The sequence below is a fragment of the Verticillium alfalfae genome, genomic scaffold (genome assembly GCF_000150825.1).
Source record: "Verticillium alfalfae VaMs.102 supercont1.2 genomic scaffold, whole genome shotgun sequence".
NCBI lineage: Eukaryota > Fungi > Ascomycota > Sordariomycetes > Glomerellales > Plectosphaerellaceae > Verticillium > Verticillium alfalfae.
In genome coordinates this window covers 1,850,387-1,869,188 of record NW_003315037.1, presented here as the reverse complement: position 1 = coordinate 1,869,188, position 18,802 = coordinate 1,850,387, and the positions used below count along the sequence as shown (strand labels likewise).

Genomic DNA, 18,802 nt, shown 5'->3' with positions numbered 1-18,802 from the left:
GATGAGCAGAGCCTAGATGGCAGAAGCGTGATGAGCAGCTTCGAACAGACCATCGCTCCAAAGAATGTTTTACGTGATGTAGACAGCGGGAAAGATGATTCGAACTGGGTTGGTATTCGATTATGATACAAGAATGACACGCATGTGCCCTTGTACACTCAGTCAATCTGAAGTATGACTGAGGAGAATCCGGATTCGAGAGACACGTCCCCCTCAAGCTTTTACCGTGCGCATCGTGAGGTCTCCAGTCCCCTACATTCACGGAGTCCCTCTTTGCTCGCCGAACGTGTCTTCCCATCCAGAGTCCCTCCGTAACCGCGGGTATATTTTCGGTGGGTTGGCTCGTTGTAAAATGGCGACAGACATAATTTCTACGCGGCTTCCTATCGCTTCTGATAGCGCTCGTGTACCATGATTTACGCACCACCGACCAGAATGTTGTTGACGGGGATGTGGATAAGCTTGACCTGTTCCGACGAGTGTTAGCAATGTGGCAGGGCGGCAGCGACATGCGGGGAGACTTGCGATGTAACCGACAGCTCCCATGATGAGGAAACCAACACCGACGGCCTGCGCGAGCTTCTGGTACTCGGCGCGATCGGCTAGTAAAGAGTGTCAGCACGTGTCGTGCACAATAGGTTGCGTTTCGTGTCGACTCACGCTTGGTGCACCTCCTCATGAATTGGACGCCATCCTGAGCGAACTCCGAGGGGACCTCAAGGAACTCCTTAACGGTATCGGCCATTGCAATTTCGAGGAAGGGCAGAGAGGTACAAGAGGATTGATTCGAAGTTCTGGCAATGCGTAGAGCGATCGGGACGTGGGTATCGTGGATGGGTGAGGGAGAAGGCGATTGGGGAATCGGAGGGAAATGCGAGGTGTCCTAGCAATGGATAGATGTCTCTAAGGGTCCCCCCAGGAAATGGGGAACTCGACGGAACCAGCTGGTGCTTCGTGGTGAAGCCACATTGCCAAAAACCAGGGGCGGAAGAATGCGGCCGTGCTCCGTGGGCGCCACAGATCTGGCCCAATTGACAGAGCATCAGCCACAGGACACCCCTTGGTGGAGACTTTCAGGAGGCGAGCCCATGCACACCTTCAAGCCGCCCCATGTTCGACGCCTGGCCCAAACGCGACCTAAGCTCTACCCGTCTGAAGGAGCTTCCAAGCTGCCTCAGGAAGACCAGTCCGGCTTAACGCAGTCATCCCACTGAATCACCAGCCTCGACTCCAACAACCGCGATCGTCAGAGGTCACCACGACGCCTCATCCACATATATCTCGTTCAGAACTGTCGAATCGAAAGCCGGACTCATCTCACCGGCGGCGTGACGGCCAGACAATAAGCCCACTCGGCCAAACCGATCTTTCCTACCGAGGTGGTCGTAAGGCAGCAACAGCGAAGGAACTTGAGATCCAGCAGGGTGTCATCGCGTGCGGGTGCGCAATAGGGCAACAGCTGCAAAGACTGTCAAGGGCTTGGGAACTCCGGCAACCTGTTTCGTTTCGTCGGCTGTTGGTTTGCCATCGGACCCTTTTTGCCTGCCTGTACTCTTCTACCTACACCCGTCGGGCTCTCGCTGCCAAGAGACCCCTCCCCCCGTCGCCGTCACAAGAGATCGAAGTACAGAGCTTCCTCTTCGACTTTTTAAAACTCTCTACGGACGGGCTTTGGATCAACCAACCCTCCTTCCACCTTGTCCTGTCTGCAGAAAGAGGAGTGTACGTATGATTGGTCTTTCTGTCTCCTTATTCTCTCTCTCTTCGCGCAGCCGGGATGGTGGCTGGTGGTGGTATTTGTTTCATATCATGTCGTTTCGCAGTGTTTCTCCCCATGGCTGATCATAGATGCATAAAAGGCAACGACGGCTCCTGTACCTCAGAACCTAATAACAACCCTGATTGTTCGCTTTCATAGAGACACAGTCGCACACCACCGCGATGGCCGACGACGAATTCGAAATCGATATTTACGGCGATGCACCCCAGGAGAATCAGGAGGGACATCATGAGTACGAGGGAGGCCAGCAGCAACAACAAGAGCACGACCACCGTGAAGACCACGATGATGGTGGACAGCATGAGCACAAGGAGGAACCCGAACAGTATAACGATCAGTCGTCGTCTGCCCCGCAACAAGGCACCAAGCGTAAGGGGGACGACAGAGTGGTAGATCCTGGCGCTACCAACGCCATCACCATCTCGGATCTGAACTGGTGGAACACGGACGATGAGATTCGCGGCTGGTCACGTCGGGCGCACTGCGAAGACGAGCTCAAGGACATAACGTTTAGTGAACATAAAGTCAATGGCAAGAGCAAGGGGTAAGTTTTTTCGCTGGGGATTCCATAGACGCCGCCGTGGCTAATCGTGCTACAGGCAAGTCTATATCGAGTTTGCTTCCCAACAAGCTGCGACCGCTACGAAGCACCTCGTCGACAAACTCGAGGGCAATACGCCCGGCCAAAAGCGCTACAATGTCGCCTACTCGAACCCGAACGTGAATCCCTTCCGCACGCTACCCAAAGACACATCCAACAGGCAACCTAAGGAAGGCCAAGGGTCTCGGGCTACAGGCACCTTTAACAACGACAACAGTGCCAACATGGGTGGCAACTTCCGAGGCAACTACAGGGGACGTGGCGGCGGTGGTGGTTTCGTGCCCCGTGGCGGCATGAACCAAAACAACTACAACCGCAACTTTGCCGGCGGTATGGGTGGATACAACCAGAACAACAACATGGGCGGCTTCAACAACGGCGGCATGGGCGGCGTCGGCTTCAACAACAACAACATGGGCGGCTTCAACCGGGGCGGCTTCGGCGGCGGCATGCGTGGTGGCCCGGTGTATGCGAGGTGGCCGCGGTGGCATGAATCAGATGGGAGGTATGCCCATGGGCCCAATGGGCGGAATGCCAATGGGCGGAATGGGCAACCCCATGGGCATGATGGGTGGAGGCATGCAGGGTAAGACTCCTGATCTGTGCACTATCTCTTTGTCCCTACTGCATCGTACATCCCAATCTGGCAAACCCACGTCTGTGTCGTTTGGCTTGACCTATTGCCAGTGGCAGCGGGGTCAAGACAAGACCGATGATGAAAGCACTTCGGGCTTGCTACAGATGTTCGTTTGTTGCTTGTGTACTTGCCATGGACTATTCTCACCACTCAATCTGGGTTGCTTCTTACTGATATTTCTGCACTCTAGGTTTTCAAGGAATGCCGCAACAATTCAACCCCGGCTTTTTTGGTCAGGGAGGTGGCGGTCAGGGAGGTGGCGACTGGGGAAATCCCCATGGTGCCAAGAGACCTCGTCCAGAATAAACGGGTTGTTCTGTCGAGGTTACCTGTCGAACCTCGACTGGCGATTAGGGGTTGCAATTCTCGATGAAGACGAGCCTGCAATCTGTACTATCATCACCGCTATGCTCTCGAGGAGCTTGGAGGTCTGCAATATTGGGGGTTTGGGTTGGCGTTGCTTTCATCTTGGGTTCTGCTTTAATGGTTCAAATTACTTATTACACCGCGACACGATGGTGACCCTGGACTTTCATAATCGACATAGAAGACAAATGCGGCGGTCGGTGCTTCTTAAGGACGACAATATTGATTTCGGATTTCCACAAGCAGTCTTGCGTGAGGAATTCATTCTGTGTTCAATATGATGCCGTCATTTATTGCGCTAATCTTTTTATCGCAGCCCTGACGATAGTCTGAATTTGGCGCCATCGCTGCACGATGATCTCCCTCTGGACCGCTTCGCCGACAACCTCCAAGGACTCGACCTCCTTGACCGTAGCTTCAATCTGCTCATCATACTCCTCGAGCATCGTCTTCAGCTCCGTGTCCACCTTCCACTGGGCGCCCTCCCCCTCATCCCGCCCTTCAGCAAACGATCTCCACACCCACTCGGGCACGACGAGGCTCCGGACGGCGACCTGCGTCCTGAAACAGACCATATCAGAGTCGAGCACGTAGCGACCCCAGAAGCCGGCATCCTCGAGGTCTCGCTTACGCGTCGCAGGCTTCCGAAGGCGCGGCAGCAGCACGTCGTCGAGCGAGACCTCGTCCCACTCGTTAGAGGCGCCCTCGAGGATGAAGCCGTACTCGACGAGGAGGAAATCGTTGCTGTGGCGGCCGTAGCAGATGGGGATCTCGGCGCCGCGCGGAAACGATGTGTTGGCGGTGACTGTGTAGGAGAGGTCGCAGTAGGCAACGGTGCAGCCGCGAGCGGCGTGGTTGAAGAGGTCAGCAACGGGCTGCAGCGAGAGGTGGTCCTCCTTGGGCAGTTTGGCCGTGAGGGGCGACGTGTGGTAAAAGGTACGCGAGTTGACAAGGAGCCAGGCGTGTCTGTACCTAGACTCGTCGAGGCCCGGGACGGCGGCGACGCAGTTGGCAAAATCCTTCTCGAACTTTGTCTTTTGCTGCTTCAGGAGCTCGCGAGCCGCTGGGGGCAGGTACGGGTGCAGGCGCTCATCCCAGGTCAGCGGCATGGTGGCTATATCGGCGCGGGATGGGAGGACGGCTCGCCAGGGGGCAGGGCAGGAGGAGGCATCCGTGGCGAGGTCGAGGGCGAGCAAGGCGTGAACGGTCGTGTCCGGAGGAGATGGAAGCTTCTTGCGGAGGCTCGGTGGGAGATCGTCCAGAGTTTTGATCGCTGAAGTGGGGACCTCTAGAACGACATCGCCTTCTTTAATGGCACGGGTTGAGATGAGACCTATGCCCCGGCCAGGAAAGGCGTTGGGCTTAATGCCGTTGAGGACGACATTTTGAGTTTTGGACCAGTCCAGCAGGTCATGTATGATATCAGACATGTTCTATGCTGTGACGCTTTTGAACACGGTCTGGTGAATTTCAATGTTCTCGTGGACTGTGATTACCGAGAGTAGTATAAGCTTGTCGACGACTTCAGTCAGGACCGGGATCAGAACGAACCCATGCGAGTAGATTGGTTTCGCAAGGAAACACCAGGCTTTCAGATGAGCCTGAGACGAAACCTATAAAATATTTCAAGAGAACGGATCAATGAAAACGTGGCACGCTGGAAGTGGTGAGTCGCAGAGATGATACCATCCGTTTAGCCTAAGACTCATCACTAGGTAAGGTAGGTAGCCAAGTGCGATTCCGACAATCTGGATCACCGGAAACAAACCAGACAAGTGGGGTTTAGATCAAGCCCCCAAGCTGATGACAAAAAACTTTGAGACACTAAAACCCCTCACACTACCTACCTAGAATAAGGTATCTACCACCCAGTGATCCGGCCTTCCATTTCCACGACATCCTTCATCCGTTGAGGCATTGAATCAACCCAGCTATTAACACGCTCTGGATTAGCTTGAAGCTCCTGCCAGGCCTCTATCGCTAGTGCCTTGAGATCTTCTACGTCCCACTCTGTTCGCTGTAGGATATGCTGCTTAGGTATCCTCCAGGCGTTCTCTATAGGAGAGAGGTCTGGAGAACCTTGGGTGTTGAAGTAATAGCGTAGCCCATGGGCTTGCTTCCAGGCCCGACATCTCTGATAGCTATAGCCAGAGTCTCCATCTTCCTCTAGGATGAAGGAGGGACCTGCTTCTAGCCAGGGCTTTACCTGCCTTCGAGTATTCGGCCACGATAGACCTGCTGGCTTATTCTTTCGTTGGTAGCTCGTCGTTTTACCAAAACAAAAGAGATTTGTAATGAGATTGTATCCATCTGCTGCCCAGGGCATGAAGTCTCTTCTTATGCTTCTCCTGGGGTTCTACCCACTCTTGGGGAACAGTCAGGACAATGCCGCTCGCCTTGCTTGTGGACAATCCGCGCCTTGCCCTCGGGCCCAATACTAAAAAGGACCTCGTCGCTAAACCGGATATCTCTCCAGCTCTCCGGAGTAGGGCGGAGTTCCAGGGCCTTCTCTGCAGCTTGAAGACGTCGTAGGGCGACTGCTGGAGAAACACATTTCTTAGGGCAGGCAATACACTTCCTATACCCAAGGGGTCCGAGAGCTCTCTGGATGGTTCGCGTAGAACAAGGAGTCTGAACGCCAGCCTCGAGAGCGATAGATTGCCAAGAGACAGTACGTCCTTCATAACCCGCTTTCCAGATAAGCTTCTCTATAAGCTTGAGCTCCTTGGGCGTAAGGGTGCGAGGGCGGCCACGAGTCTCTTCACGTTGGGGGTCGCTCTGGAGGCGGCGTTCATTGCGTTCTCTCAGGATCCGATATCCAGAAGATTTAGAGACCCCATTAAGGGCAAAAACACGGCTTTTCATATAGGGTATGTTATATTTTTCCATATAATCAATAGCCCCTAGAATCCTGGATTTCGTAGGGGTGTCGGGGTGTGTATATTTAGTCATCTTGGTTGCAGTTGTGGTGGTGTTGTTCGGTGAGAGACTTTGAGCGTCTCAAGCTTTTTGTCAACTGTTTGGCTTCCCACAACAGGTCGCAGAAAAGTGGCCCACTTCTGTGAATGCTCCGGTGACTAAGCAAGAATACTCAGGCCTTCGTGACTATGCGTCATGATCTGAACGTTTCTCTCTTGGCTTACCGGAAGTGTATGAAATGAATAGATCTTCTTTCGACCACTTGGCAACATAACACACTGTGATCCCGAGTTGACCCTTGACCGTAAATCAGCACCTTTGGAGTAGTCTTGTCAGACGGATGTCAAAAGACTGCTCAAGGGCCTGTGGTCCTCTTGCATGGTGTATCCCTGCCAGCCAACCAAACCATTGTGATGCAGCCCTTCTCCTTTTCCGATGATTTTGGGAGTACATCGCTATCATATGATCACCACATCATGTCATGGAAAGGTCGAACAGCTTCGATCTGTTGATGCACCTCTGGCCGTCACCCTTGTCCAGATCCTGTTGGCCCTCGAAAGTTTCAATCCTTGGGGGCCGGTTGACGTTGCAGGTAGTCCTCCATGCGTTCAGCCAGGAACCCTCGAGCACCTGATCAATATCTTCAACACTTAGTCCAGCAATCTCGGGTACCATAAGGAACACGTAGAAGAGCCCCACAGAACACCAATCCGCAAAGAAAAGAAATGCTCCTCAATTGTCCGTGTATTTGGGAAGACCAGGAACCGCATGCTTTACGGCGTAGAGGAACAGCCAGTGGAATGTCTGGCCGAGAGCTCTTGCCCTCCACGTCACGCGTTGAGTTAATGTTCGATGCCTGAATATCTGTAAGCTGTGCTGCCACGCAAGGTGATCCGCGGGGAGGCGACGTAGCCGCTTGGGCACATCGATTGCTTCTTCTCATCTCCCAGCAAGCATCAATCATCTCGATGGCTCGTTGATGAGAAAGTTAGAGAGGATGCAGAGGAGGACGAGGACAGAGATGGCGATGAGTGGAATTTGATACTGCAGTATGCTTACGGGTATGTTCTCGTGAAAGCCCAGAACGCAGAAGCTAGCTGTTTTCAACGCCAGGCCCGTGGAGACGGTGTACTAGGGCTTGAGCAGGCCACGGATCCCCCGAGATGTTACCTAAACAATGGCCATGGGGCTGATGACAACGAGTGAGCTGATGCGTTGGCTGGGGATTGTACGGGCAGCGATGAGGCTATTCATATTCGGAGAAAAGGAGGCGGCCATCTGCCTGCTGCAGCGACATCACCATCTTCGACCGATGCCCCTTTGATAAGAACTTCTATAGATCCACAGGCGTCAGGATATCGGCACGAAGATTGAATACACCTCAGCAACGCTACACTGCGCGTTTCTTACTGGGCTGACATTTCTGTACTGTCTGCGGACGACGCCGGCTGTCCGCGCTGAGGTGGCATGTGAGGAGATTATCAAGACGTGCACTGACTGCACCATGGCGTTAATGGCAATTACCGAGGGCTGCAATCGGGCTGCACCCTATCGCAATACTTTTGCGTCGCTGGCGAGTCGGATAGTGTCTATGGTGTTTTATGGGAGCCCGTCATTGCGGATGGGGCCGCCGACTACTGACGATCGTGAACGAGATGTTTTGGCGGATTGAATGACGAACATCAACAACACAACATAAGCATGTTTGGCGTGTCTGGCTTGCTGTCTGCTTTCGTGGATGAATTTAGTCCCTTGTACCATAAAAGCGAGGAGGCGTTGTCATGGTAAGGGCAGCCTTCAGGGTGCTGCTCTATTGGGCTTTGTTCAAGTTAGTTCTCCAGCGGGTTGCACGTCCCCCCATTAGCAGCCTGGACCCACTGTCGGGATGGTTCCGCACCGATGCTCCGTGTCTCTCGTTCAGTAACGGGAAACCGCAAGCTTTCTGGTCCGTGACATTCATCGCCCTGATCGTACGACGGCATCACACAACATCCTGCGAGCCTCTGCCTTCATAGCGCTCGCAACCCTCTACTCCAGCAGACAGTATGAAGTCCGTCTGCAGGGCTCCATCGGCTAGGCATGCGCGCCATGTCGTTCGCGCTGCGACATGCGCATCATGCAGCTCAGCACCGCGACCATTCTCCGTCCTCAACCGGCCCCCGCCGAACTATCCTGGCCATGTGCCTCTGACCACCATCGAGCGTGCCAGTCTCGCCATTGGCTCCGGCCTCATGTCCTTGGTTGATCCGCGACGCGGAGGTCAGGCTCCCTGCACCCCGTTCTTGTCTGCGAGGCACTCTGACAATGTCATGGCCTAGATCTCATCGCTACAGTTGGCGAAACGACGGCCACGCCCTACTTCCTTCCCCGCCTCCGCGACGCTATGCTGGCTGACCCGACGGGTCGTCGCATCCTTCGTGACCGCCCACGCCTGACATCGACCTCTCTCAACCTCGACCGTCTCCGTAGTCTTCCCGAATAACACCGTCGGCCGTGCTACGTCGGCTGCTGACCGCGAGGGCGGTGTCCCCCCGAACACGGCGCGCCCGCGTGGCATGACGACGAGAGTGCGCTACGTCCGCCTACCGTCATGGCAGCCGCTACGCGAATGCCACGACTTTTACCACGCTCTGACCGGCCTCCCCGTGTATCGCGAGGGAGGAGGTGGCGCTCAAGGCTTTCGAATTTATGAACACCATGATCCCCATGACCGGGCCTCGCTGTTGCGAGCTACTTCACCATGAAAAAGAGCGAACGGGCACGGTTCCGCAGCATCTACCGGCCCTTGGGCCCTGCGAAACGGGAGCAGGTCAAAGGAGGTGATCAACGTGTACTGGGAAGAGAGGCTGGAGAGCAGCGTCGACGAGCTGAGGGCCGAGCTCGGCATTGAGACGCCGCCGGATCTGAGAGAGATCAGACGGAGAGAACGGGAGGCTAGGAGGAAGGCAAAAGAAGAATCGGCGAGGCGGAACGAGGTGACGGGCAGCAGCGCCTAGGGCAACATGGAAGAAAACTTGTACATCATGCGACCACTTGTAACCATTTTCTTGTATCACAAGGCGGTGCCGCCACGGCAGTCCGGGCACCTCCACAGAAAAACAGGAACAACATTGTTCAAAACAGATGCCACTTCAGAAATAACAACTCCGTTGCGCCAGAACCCCCAATGGTATCTTCGAATTCGTCATCGATGCTCTCGCGTGGGGGCGAACGCATCCCTACAGGTCGAAAAGGTCGTCATCGTCATCGTCCCACCCCTTGCGTCGGCTGACCACAATCTTCTCCTCCTCTTGCTTGTCGGCTACGGCGTTCAGTAGCTCCTTGAGCTGCGCCTCGGTCACCTTGGACTGGAGCTGCCCGGATTGCGCCAGCATGATGAGGCGGTTCTCGACCTCGGTGGCACGCTGTTCCTTGACGAGACGGATACGACCAAGGCGGTCCGCAGCTTCAGGATGCAGAATCTGACCAAGAATATGCTGGCGCGCTTCACTCTCCTGCTGTCTGTGCGGTGCATGGTTAGCAGGCGTGCTGTAAGAGTAGTCAAGCTGGGAGGATATGGGGGGTCGTCGTACTGTCGTTGCTCGGCCTGCTCCTGTTTTCCAAGGCCACCGCCTCCGCCGCCGCCACCGCCGCTACTGCCTCCCTGAGCCTTGAGCTGCTCGAGGCGAGCCTTGCGGATCTTCCGCTGCGTTAACCTTGATGTTCTCTCCACGCGCTTGCTCCGGTGCTAAGCAGCTTACCTGGTCAAGCTCTGAATCGTCCATGTCTCAAAATTTCGGGTAGCTTCCGACGTCAGAAAGCGATGAATTGGTGTCGCGAGGATCGGAGCAGTCCGTTTAGGTAGGTAGTTTCGGTAGTTGTGCCAGCTATCGCTCAATACTGGATGACGTTGACAGGCTTTGAGCTTTGCCCCTCTTCGTGGACAGACCAGGGCCCCTCCAAAGCCGGTAGAACATCGGCTCACGTACGGTAGTTCAAACGGTCCAAGCTGATGACCTCAACCGCATTTGGTTCTACGTCTGGGCTGCTGCAACAACGAAACTACAGCCTCGTACTACCGAGGCTGGCCTTGGGCGGAATTCCCTGGCTCACTCTTCCTATGCAGACCCTTCGACACCTGCTCCAGCATCGCTCGTTTGCATGCTCCGGTGCCCCGGTGACTGCCCTGTACTGCGACATTTGCGATGTTTAAGTCACCCACACCCTCCACCACCAACGACCTCACTCCTTAGCCTACTTCTCTCCTCTATCAGCCTTTCCAGCGAAGGACAGGTTTCTCTTGTTTATCGCCTTCAAACAGAATGGCACCCCTACACCTTCCGCCTGGATACGACTTTGACGCCCAGCACGACGGCACCGAACACCTTGCCATCAACAACACTTGGTTACGCCGCTTCTTGACACGACTAGCGCTGCGTACTACGGCGAAGTTCTATTCACGAGACGGTCTCTGCGTACCCATCTCAAAACACAGAATCGTCAAGACAGGCATCCGCACCCATCTGACAGAAGGTGCGACTCTGAAATACCTGGCGGAGAATACAAGCATCCCTGTCCCCAAGGTCGTTTGCTCTTTTTTACACAAGAACAGAGCATATATAGTCATGGAAAGGATTCAGGGCGATGAGCTACCGGCAGTCTTAAATGTTCTGTCCCCAGAAGCGCTCGAGGGTCTCTTTTTGCAGCTGAGAAAATTCATCCAGGAGCTACGCGCTCTCAAACCTCTAACCACTGGAGTAGAAAGCTGCGTTGGCGGTTCATTGTTCGATTCCCGTATACCCCGGGGAAATCCTCGATTCGGCCCTTTCACGACAATACAAAACTTTCATTTCTGGCTCAGAGATAACCTGAAGCCCGAGGATCTCCAAGCCCAGAAGAGGGATCAAGATTGGCATGACCTCCAGAAAATGATGGATCGGCAAGATGGGCCATGTCCTCCGCCAGTTTTCACTCATGGTGATCTGAACCCGTTCAACATTCTTGTTCGTGAGGGCAAAGTGGTCGGAATCATTGACTGGGAGTTCTCAGGATGGTATCCTCCCTACTGGGAATATACATCGGCCTGGTTTGGCAACATTACGAGACTTGAATGGCAGAGCAAGCTTGAGAAGTTTCTCGATCGACCACCTCTTGAAGACTTTGAGATGGAGAAAGTTCGTAATAAATGGTGGGGTGAATGCTGAATGAGGATGGAAACGAAGAAAACATTCAATCTGCTCATCATAGCTTAGCTAAAGAGTGGATTACCTCGACAACATGGCATTCTACAGCTTCTGGCTAGCAACCGTTATTTGTCAAGAGCAGATGATTGCCAAGTGGCCCCTATGGTACAATCTCCTTATTTTCGATCATATCCCACGTTGGTTTCGGTTTCGTCATGTCTGCATCACGTCCATAGCGACCACTTGCAGTTTTCTTGGCTACGTACTGCCTCGCAGCCGCCTCAATCTTCTTCCAATCTAGCTCAGCTGTTCCAACGCACATCCCATCCTTCGCGATCTCGGCCAGGGCACTCGCTACCCAGGTGCGACATCTCCAGTTCGAATCGCCTTGCACGACCGGTAAGTTCTTGAAAACATTTACAAGACGTGGTTCGTCCTCAATCTTAGCAATGAGAATGCGTACTAAGAGGCTGTTGGTCGATCGGACGTTCGTGATTGGCATCTGTTCATATTTCCAACCATGAGGGGAGTTTTTAACGTGGTAACGCACGCCTGGTACGCTATCGCCGCGTTCTGCTTTAGGTCCAATCAGGAAGCCCCAGTGATATCTGAGAAGGTAAGTATCTGTGAAGAAACCCGGAGTACTGCCAGCTTACTTGCGCTCCTCATTATCCACGACGCCGCTGGGATACAGCGCGATGTATAGTCGGGATTTGTTGGAGGGCATGCTTGATGTTAAAACCCCTGAAAGGCAATGCGGATAGGTTGCGTGGACGAAGCCTAGTAATAGAACCAAAGATAATTGAGGCAAGAGGAACTCTTCTTGTTGGCGATAGGTGGCATCATGTTATGTCTCCGATGCTTCATGCAACGGAAATAGAACCAGCATTTACGCGCCATGATGCGGCCCTCGAGATTCAGACCAAGTAACTGACCAAAGAAACATCTCTCAGAGCAAGCACTCTCTTACTCCGTACGCCCAATAAAAGTGCGCTCAGATATGAAACATCTACACATTAGTTGTTGCCAACCAACCACAAGAAATGATTGGCCGAGTTTGAGGCCGCCTGACGGCGCGCATAATACAGCCCTTGGGCGCTAGCACGACGCCCTGGATCTGGTGGCCCGCGGCGGCACAATTAGACAATACATGCTTCAAAGTGACTTCATGACTTGTGTACTTCCTTGCTCGTACTTTGAGGAGCGGGCCGACCAGTTTTCAGGTCCAGTCTATTATGGACATAACGGAAGCGATGCCGTTGCGCTCGACGTGCGCCCTGACAAACAAAATCGATAATTCTGTCCATGTCAAGTCATAATCGCGACATACTGCTCACCTGTCCAATCAAAGCCGTATCATTGTAGAGTCACCTGTCTCTACCTAGTGGAGGGAAAAGACGCCATAATTCATCAATTTGCTACCGTGGTCGTCAACGAATCCTCAGAGTGCCCGTGGTAAACATATTGCCCATGGCCCGGAGGCCCGCTAGAATCTCTTCTTGCGCGGGTAAATGACCAATCATTTGTTGAGAGCGCTTGAGGATGCACTTCCAGCAGTATGTGATTACCTGCACCACAAGTTCACCAGGACGGTCATTGCCTGCATGCTGCCTATCGCTGCCATCGGCAGGTTTTACGCCATCAACAGCGTGCAAGCTCGCCTCGGCGCCCTTGCGGCTTTTACCTTCGCCTTCTCTGTGGTCCGGGACCGATACAACTGCCATCAGCGTGAAAGACGTCTTCAGCGCCACTGCTGCCAACGTTGAAACCCACTGGCGCCTCAGAGCCTGACCTGCCATCTAATTCTGCCTTGGCAAGTTCTTTCACTGCTAACCGTGTTTTGCAGATTCTCAGCGGTTCTGGACAGAGCTGCCGGCAAGTCAAGTTGACTTGAGGAAGTTCGGGCTCGTCGGCACTCAAGTAAGTCAAGTTGAAGATCTTGTCAAGTGAAGTTTAGCAAGTTTGAAGCCCGCATAACTTGAACCTTGATACCTTGACTCATGTCAGCTATATAGTTTTCTCCTAGAGATCTAGTTTGTTGGAGTGGTCTAAGTTGCTGGCGCGAGATAATCTAGCAGGAGCACTTGCTGCTTGAATGCCGGCCAGTACCTTTCTTCCAGCCAGGTCACCAAAAGCCGCAGGGCTGCAACAATCCTGCATAACCCCTTGGTATGTTCCGTTGACCCCATCAATATCCTGGAGTAGAGGGTCGGTATGTGGTCAAAAGGTAACGGAGATGTATCCTCGGCTTTTGGTGACTGTGGAGGAACTGTGGCGACGAAGTACCACTCATGGCCCTGCACAATTATGCCTGGAAGGAACTCGATGGCCCGGGTTGATGAGTCGGGGCAGTCAAGGCACAAACTTCGCCACTGAGCTGCGTGCCATGCGCCGATCTGCACCATTGCCTTGACGACGTCCGCGCCGGGGCTCTTAAATTCGAGGGACAACCCGACGGGGTAGGTGCAAAGAGCTCCTGCGTCACTGTGGTTGATGGACCTGCCGGGCCGGGTTCTACAAATCTCATCAATGCGTCGTGCTGGATGACTACCCGTTGGAGGCTTGAATATGGTACAGAAATCCACCATCTTTGATGTTGAGGTGCGCGGGCTGAATCTGCGAGAGATTCTGCTGGAGGTGCTGGAGAAGAGGTTCAATTTAGCTCTAGGCCCTGTGATGACATAGAGCGGGTAGGAAGCATGAGGAGCTGATGCCATAGCCAATCGAGACGTACCTGCAGCGAAAGTCAACAAGCCCAGATTCATTATCATTCGGTCTCAGGACCCACGAGAGGATGGGGCGGTAGACCTCGTCACTCCAAACGCACTCTGGCTCATTCATCTCATCGCATTCGGTAGCGCTGCGCATGATGCGGGTGATTAAGCTTGATAAAGGAATATCGGGTGGTGTTGTTGAAGAGGATGTTGAAATATTTGGTTCCATATGCTGGAAGAAGTCCCTAGGGATATCAAGAGCATCTATTGTCTGAAGGTTTCCATCGTTAGCAACGGGTGTGATGGGATTCCCAACAGTTATTGATCATATCTCGTCCCACCATTCCCCAGGGAGCTTAACGTGCCCATGATCAAGGCCCCGGAGGTCCGTGATGAGAGTTTGTAGCGTCCGAGGCAGATGTCCGATGTCGAGTGGAAACTTTCGACGGTTGTATCCGTCGTTGTCGAAGCCAGCGGAACGAAGCTGCTTAGTAGGAGATGATTGTCTTGAAGAAGACGCGGATCGTTTAGACGATGACCTAGTCGACGCCGTCCGATTCGGAGACGGTCTGCTCTGGACTGACGGCGGCCAGTGTTGGTATCTCTGGGGGGGGCGAGGTGTTGCCAAGTTAGCAGCATCTTCAGCTTCGTCTTCGTCGTTGCGTCCAACGCTATATATGACGGCGTGAGGTGGATATCGCCGCCGGTGTTTGCGTGTGGTTTGAAAATTAATGAAGGGGGGAGACAGGATTTTTCGCTTCGCAGTGTTGTGATAGCAGTCCGTGAAGCTACAAGAGCTCCCAGAGTCGACAGAGCTGCGACGTCGTTTTCTAGGATTGACGAGCTGGGGTTCTCCTACCATGACCGGCTCGTCGTTAAAGGGTTCGTCTTTAAAAGCCGCCACAGGCGCAGGCGGCGTGTCAATCGCCTGTGCCCATGCGGTGGTCGCCGAGTGTAGGGACTCTTCGTCTGTCGGCGTGGATGCCATAGCTCCTGGCAACCGATGCTTAGTAGACGGACGAAGGTTGGGCCTCCAGGAGTGTGGAGGGGATTGTTTTTGACTCGGAAATGCTTACCCGATACGGGCGTATCGTCTACTTATCGGTTGGCCAGACACTGTCAGATTGACCCTCGTGTTTGGTTATAATGACGCTGAAAACCGGGTCTTCTGGGTATAACAATACTCCCCCGCTGGGGCGGTGAAGTGTCACGAGGATATCCACCATAGGTATCGTGACAACCCGAGTCTACCATGTACACCGCATCTCCGCCAAACACCATGGGGAATGGGCAGGTCACTACCCTGAGCATCTAGCCAGCAGTCTTCATGGGGCTGTGCCGTCCGCTTCCTGCCGTTCATTGACCGGGCAGCTTGAATGTGGAGGGCTGATCAACGACACACTGTACCTCAGGCAACTGCTCTGACCAATCTAGGTTTCCCGTTGGGGACCAGATCGCTACAACAAAGCATTGCACATATAATTACCTGCGTTGGTCCCAATTGGGGTGAGCCACGTTTCGAGCGAGTAACCTCCTACGATGGCCTCCTGGCACGGCATTCATTTCACCAGTGCCCAGACTCGAGATTCATGAAGTCTCCTCGGACATTGACCCTCCCCCACGTGCATTCCGGCTTCCAGTAGTTCATATACCCTACATCTCCTCACCTTCCACGATTCCACACCCGACTTGTGAGACATCTCCGAGTCATTTCTTATCACAAATGGCATAATGGTGGACCAATTCTTTCAATGCTCAGTGTCCGACTGTGGAAGGCCAAGTGCGCGCTCCGTTGGAGCCGGGTGTGATATCTGTAGTATGCACTTTTGTGGCATCCATATGTCCCGGGACTTCCACAAGCGCAGCATAGGAGTAAGAACTACCTAACTGCATATCGCTTGAGTTCAACATTTGCTTATTGCACTCCTCATGCAGGACCTGGATGGCACAACCTACAACGCTCTCATCATCGCCGAAGTCGGCCGCCTTCGCGCTGAGATCAACGAGAAGGCTGTCTGCAAGCTCGCCTCTACCTTAAACGCAGGCAAGCCTTGCGTCGTCGAGTATCCTTCGCAGGTTGTTGGACCTGACGCCTTGATGGGTTGTGCCAACTGCCACGTCCGAATTCTTTTCAGCGATGGATCCCCATCGTGGCTCATGTGAGTACCACGGGTCTCCGGTTTCGCCGTCGGGCTTCCGCTTCCACTCGCTGAGTACCTGATTCGCAGCGAGTTTGCAACCCTGAAATTTCTAGAACCCACAGCGGTTCCGGCACCGCGTGCCTTTTCGTTCGGGATACCATCCAGAGGTACCGACTGTGGCATCGGTGTCTGCTTTCTGTTGATGGAAGAAATGCCCGGCAAACCTTGGGACGGAAAAGGAGACGCCGCCAAAGTCTGAAAGGGCCTCGCCGAGATCTTTGCCGAGTTGGAGAAGCACCCGTTTGCCAAAGCGGGGTCTCTGAGCGTCGAGTCTGCTGGTGACACCCCGTTTGTTTCTTCTGCAGCCAGCGACAGGTTCGTCTGTTTACACCCTTGCGGACCATGTGAAACGTCGGAGGCGTACTACACGGCCTGGGCAGAGCAATACCTGGCACTGATTGCAGATGGCCAGCTCTATCCCCAGTTCTCCGTCGAAGCTTATTTGGTGTATCGCTTTTTCCGAGACAATGCGTATGATTGGCCGACGGCGAGGACCGATTCTTTTTGAAGCACGTGGACGACAAGGGAGATCATTTAATGGTGGATGAAGATCTCAATATTACCGAAATAATCGACTGGCAGATGGCGCGTACTGTTCCCCGACGCGAGGCAATCGCGCTTTCCCTTGTATCAGCCGACGTGCGAGCACTCTGTGGTGGTGAGGTTTCTCTCAGTACCAACGATCTCGCGTTGAGAAACGCCGTGTACGAGACGAGCGAAGGCATGGCGCATCAGATGGGAGATGAGAAGGTGAGACGATTCTTCTGGGGCTTGGGGCTGGAGACGCAATGGGCATATGCGCTGCCACTGGCAAATGCCTTGCTTCAGATCTTTGGCATAGAGCAAGGTTGGGATGAATGGAAGGAGGTGGCAATAAAACAGTATGGCGACGATGAACGCCTGGAGGCTCTTATGAGAAAGAGCTCGGGCGTGACTCAATCTGATAGACAGTGAGTATTTCTATCCGGCCGGGAGATTCTGCCATCACGGAACGCCTTGATCTGGGTCATAGTTCCCTCGTTGTCCCTTACTGCTTGCGTGCTTGTCTGTGAATGAGTGCTGAAGTCTCTTGGCCCTTCCGGCCATATTGGGATAATCAGGGGCCTGACCAGAGCAATCTGGCATCTTGAGCCGTTTAACGGCCGCCAGAAGCTATTCAATGTATGGTAGGTAGACTGTTGTTACAATCTCAAGAAAGAATGGAACGACATGTGGTATCATACCCACCGTCGTCGTGCCTCATATGGCAGTTTCAATGCCCCTGAGTTGGGCGGATGGGTCACTGGTCCGTGCACAGATGCAGCTTCCCACGCGGGTTGCGGGGTCCGTCTCGTCAAAGTCGCGTTGACAGTCGCGTCCCGTCCGGGCCCGTCTGGGGACCATGTACTTGCTCCATTGACTCCACCACTCTCGAACCAACCTACAGACATACATCAACAACAAGCCACGGACAACCCCACGAAAGCAGTTGCTGCGAGACGACACGAGGATAATCACATGCAGCAACACCTCCACCAGCATACATTCACCTGGCCATAATCCGACATATGCACCCGACGGCGCATGATGGACTCGTCCGTCGCCTCAACGCCGCGGGGCCTTCCTCGCCCCTACGATGCCACCTTCTCAGCAGCGACTCCCAGCCTCCGTCTACGCGCACGAAGCGATGAGCCCCCTTCAAGTCATCGCGCGTTCCGCACACCAAAGCAGTCCCGAAGAGACTACCTCAACAGCTCAACACACAAAGGATACTCTGCCTCCGCCAGGAAGAACAATGCGCCAACACCACACGCCAAAGCCGCGTCGCAGTACCTCGACCAACGGCGAGCAGCCATGACGCCAGGCCGAAGGCGCCAAAGTGTCGGCGTGCGGCGCCGGGAGTCCCTCTTTGACAACCTGAGGGCCTTGAGTCAAGCGCTAGCGCCGAGATCCAAGCCCGTGGAGACGTCATCGTCGCCGAGGGATGTGCCCTCAAGATCGAGGCGCTCAACGCGCGCCGCGCAAGGAGACGACGACGACGAGGACGAGCTCCCGATAGACAGGCCTGAAATGACACTGCCACTTGATATGGATGACGACTCAGATCTCGTACCACCGCGCTCATCGATCCTCGAAGACCCTACCCTGGAACTTCCACGGCGAGCCTATAGCGAAGCGCCATCACGCCTTTCGCTCGCCAGCAGACGCCTGTCCGAATTCTACAATATGAGAGATGCCCTCAGCGACGAAGACGCACCCGGCCAAGGCTTCTTCCCATCAATGGACGCAGATGAAGGCATGGATGACGAGGGGGCTGTGGATGCAACCTTTGAGCGGTAAGTGACATGGGAACACGCACCGCCTTGACAAACCACTGACGAGAGAACCCAGCATTGATGAAGAGCGCCGCGAGACTCTTGGCGGCCGGCCGAGTGACTTTGGC

General features: G+C 54.1%; 13 protein-coding genes across 13 annotated transcripts in view; 7 read left to right on the top strand and 6 right to left on the bottom strand.

The window, feature by feature from the left end:
• Positions 1 to 182, top strand: part of VDBG_02032 (LEC14B protein) — a gene marked incomplete at both ends in the record, with an annotated part of 2,205 nt that extends 2,023 nt beyond the window's left edge. The window contains one exon of the mRNA XM_003007798.1: positions 163 to 182. Within this exon, the coding sequence (XP_003007844.1) occupies positions 163 to 182 (20 nt within the window). The remainder of the gene's footprint in view (positions 1 to 162) is intronic.
• A 234-nt stretch (positions 183 to 416) lies between these two features.
• On the bottom strand, positions 417 to 745 carry VDBG_02031 (conserved hypothetical protein; the record flags this gene model as incomplete). Its single annotated transcript, XM_003007797.1, has 3 exons — positions 417 to 467; positions 538 to 602; positions 661 to 745. 3 exons carry the CDS (start codon positions 743 to 745, stop codon positions 417 to 419), a joined length of 201 nt encoding a protein of 66 aa, XP_003007843.1.
• A 1,196-nt stretch (positions 746 to 1,941) lies between these two features.
• On the top strand, positions 1,942 to 3,324 carry VDBG_02030 (RRM domain-containing protein; the record flags this gene model as incomplete). Its single annotated transcript, XM_003007796.1, has 4 exons — positions 1,942 to 2,324; positions 2,380 to 2,967; positions 3,069 to 3,124; positions 3,209 to 3,324. The coding sequence occupies 4 exons, from the start codon at positions 1,942 to 1,944 to the stop codon at positions 3,322 to 3,324; spliced, it is 1,143 nt and encodes a 380-aa protein (XP_003007842.1).
• A 350-nt stretch (positions 3,325 to 3,674) lies between these two features.
• Positions 3,675 to 4,814, bottom strand: VDBG_02029 (conserved hypothetical protein; the record flags this gene model as incomplete). Its single annotated transcript, XM_003007795.1, has 1 exon — positions 3,675 to 4,814. One exon carries the CDS (start codon positions 4,812 to 4,814, stop codon positions 3,675 to 3,677), a length of 1,140 nt encoding a protein of 379 aa, XP_003007841.1.
• Positions 4,815 to 6,777: 1,963 nt separating this feature from the next.
• VDBG_02028 (conserved hypothetical protein) lies at positions 6,778 to 7,809 on the bottom strand (the record flags this gene model as incomplete). Its single annotated transcript, XM_003007794.1, has 2 exons — positions 6,778 to 6,933; positions 7,714 to 7,809. 2 exons carry the CDS (start codon positions 7,807 to 7,809, stop codon positions 6,778 to 6,780), a joined length of 252 nt encoding a protein of 83 aa, XP_003007840.1.
• Positions 7,810 to 8,348: 539 nt separating this feature from the next.
• Positions 8,349 to 9,047, top strand: VDBG_02027 (COQ4; the record flags this gene model as incomplete). The annotated part of the gene is made up of 2 exons (XM_003007793.1): positions 8,349 to 8,562; positions 8,773 to 9,047. 2 exons carry the CDS (start codon positions 8,349 to 8,351, stop codon positions 9,045 to 9,047), a joined length of 489 nt encoding a protein of 162 aa, XP_003007839.1.
• A 474-nt stretch (positions 9,048 to 9,521) lies between these two features.
• VDBG_02026 (conserved hypothetical protein) lies at positions 9,522 to 10,067 on the bottom strand (the record flags this gene model as incomplete). The annotated part of the gene is made up of 3 exons (XM_003007792.1): positions 9,522 to 9,804; positions 9,876 to 9,982; positions 10,044 to 10,067. 3 exons carry the CDS (start codon positions 10,065 to 10,067, stop codon positions 9,522 to 9,524), a joined length of 414 nt encoding a protein of 137 aa, XP_003007838.1.
• Positions 10,068 to 10,604: 537 nt separating this feature from the next.
• Positions 10,605 to 11,486, top strand: VDBG_02025 (conserved hypothetical protein; the record flags this gene model as incomplete). The annotated part of the gene is made up of 2 exons (XM_003007791.1): positions 10,605 to 10,815; positions 10,906 to 11,486. The coding sequence occupies 2 exons, from the start codon at positions 10,605 to 10,607 to the stop codon at positions 11,484 to 11,486; spliced, it is 792 nt and encodes a 263-aa protein (XP_003007837.1).
• A 1,409-nt stretch (positions 11,487 to 12,895) lies between these two features.
• On the bottom strand, positions 12,896 to 13,264 carry VDBG_02024 (predicted protein; the record flags this gene model as incomplete). Its single annotated transcript, XM_003007790.1, has 1 exon — positions 12,896 to 13,264. The coding sequence occupies one exon, from the start codon at positions 13,262 to 13,264 to the stop codon at positions 12,896 to 12,898; it is 369 nt and encodes a 122-aa protein (XP_003007836.1).
• A 249-nt stretch (positions 13,265 to 13,513) lies between these two features.
• On the bottom strand, positions 13,514 to 14,333 carry VDBG_02023 (conserved hypothetical protein; the record flags this gene model as incomplete). The annotated part of the gene is made up of 2 exons (XM_003007789.1): positions 13,514 to 14,105; positions 14,200 to 14,333. 2 exons carry the CDS (start codon positions 14,331 to 14,333, stop codon positions 13,514 to 13,516), a joined length of 726 nt encoding a protein of 241 aa, XP_003007835.1.
• A 1,577-nt stretch (positions 14,334 to 15,910) lies between these two features.
• Positions 15,911 to 16,342, top strand: VDBG_02022 (conserved hypothetical protein; the record flags this gene model as incomplete). The annotated part of the gene is made up of 2 exons (XM_003007788.1): positions 15,911 to 16,051; positions 16,115 to 16,342. 2 exons carry the CDS (start codon positions 15,911 to 15,913, stop codon positions 16,340 to 16,342), a joined length of 369 nt encoding a protein of 122 aa, XP_003007834.1.
• Positions 16,343 to 16,917: 575 nt separating this feature from the next.
• On the top strand, positions 16,918 to 17,334 carry VDBG_02021 (conserved hypothetical protein; the record flags this gene model as incomplete). Its single annotated transcript, XM_003007787.1, has 1 exon — positions 16,918 to 17,334. The coding sequence occupies one exon, from the start codon at positions 16,918 to 16,920 to the stop codon at positions 17,332 to 17,334; it is 417 nt and encodes a 138-aa protein (XP_003007833.1).
• A 609-nt stretch (positions 17,335 to 17,943) lies between these two features.
• Positions 17,944 to 18,795, top strand: VDBG_02020 (conserved hypothetical protein; the record flags this gene model as incomplete). The annotated part of the gene is made up of 2 exons (XM_003007786.1): positions 17,944 to 18,695; positions 18,762 to 18,795. The coding sequence occupies 2 exons, from the start codon at positions 17,944 to 17,946 to the stop codon at positions 18,793 to 18,795; spliced, it is 786 nt and encodes a 261-aa protein (XP_003007832.1).
• Between the last annotated feature and the right edge of the window lie 7 nt (positions 18,796 to 18,802).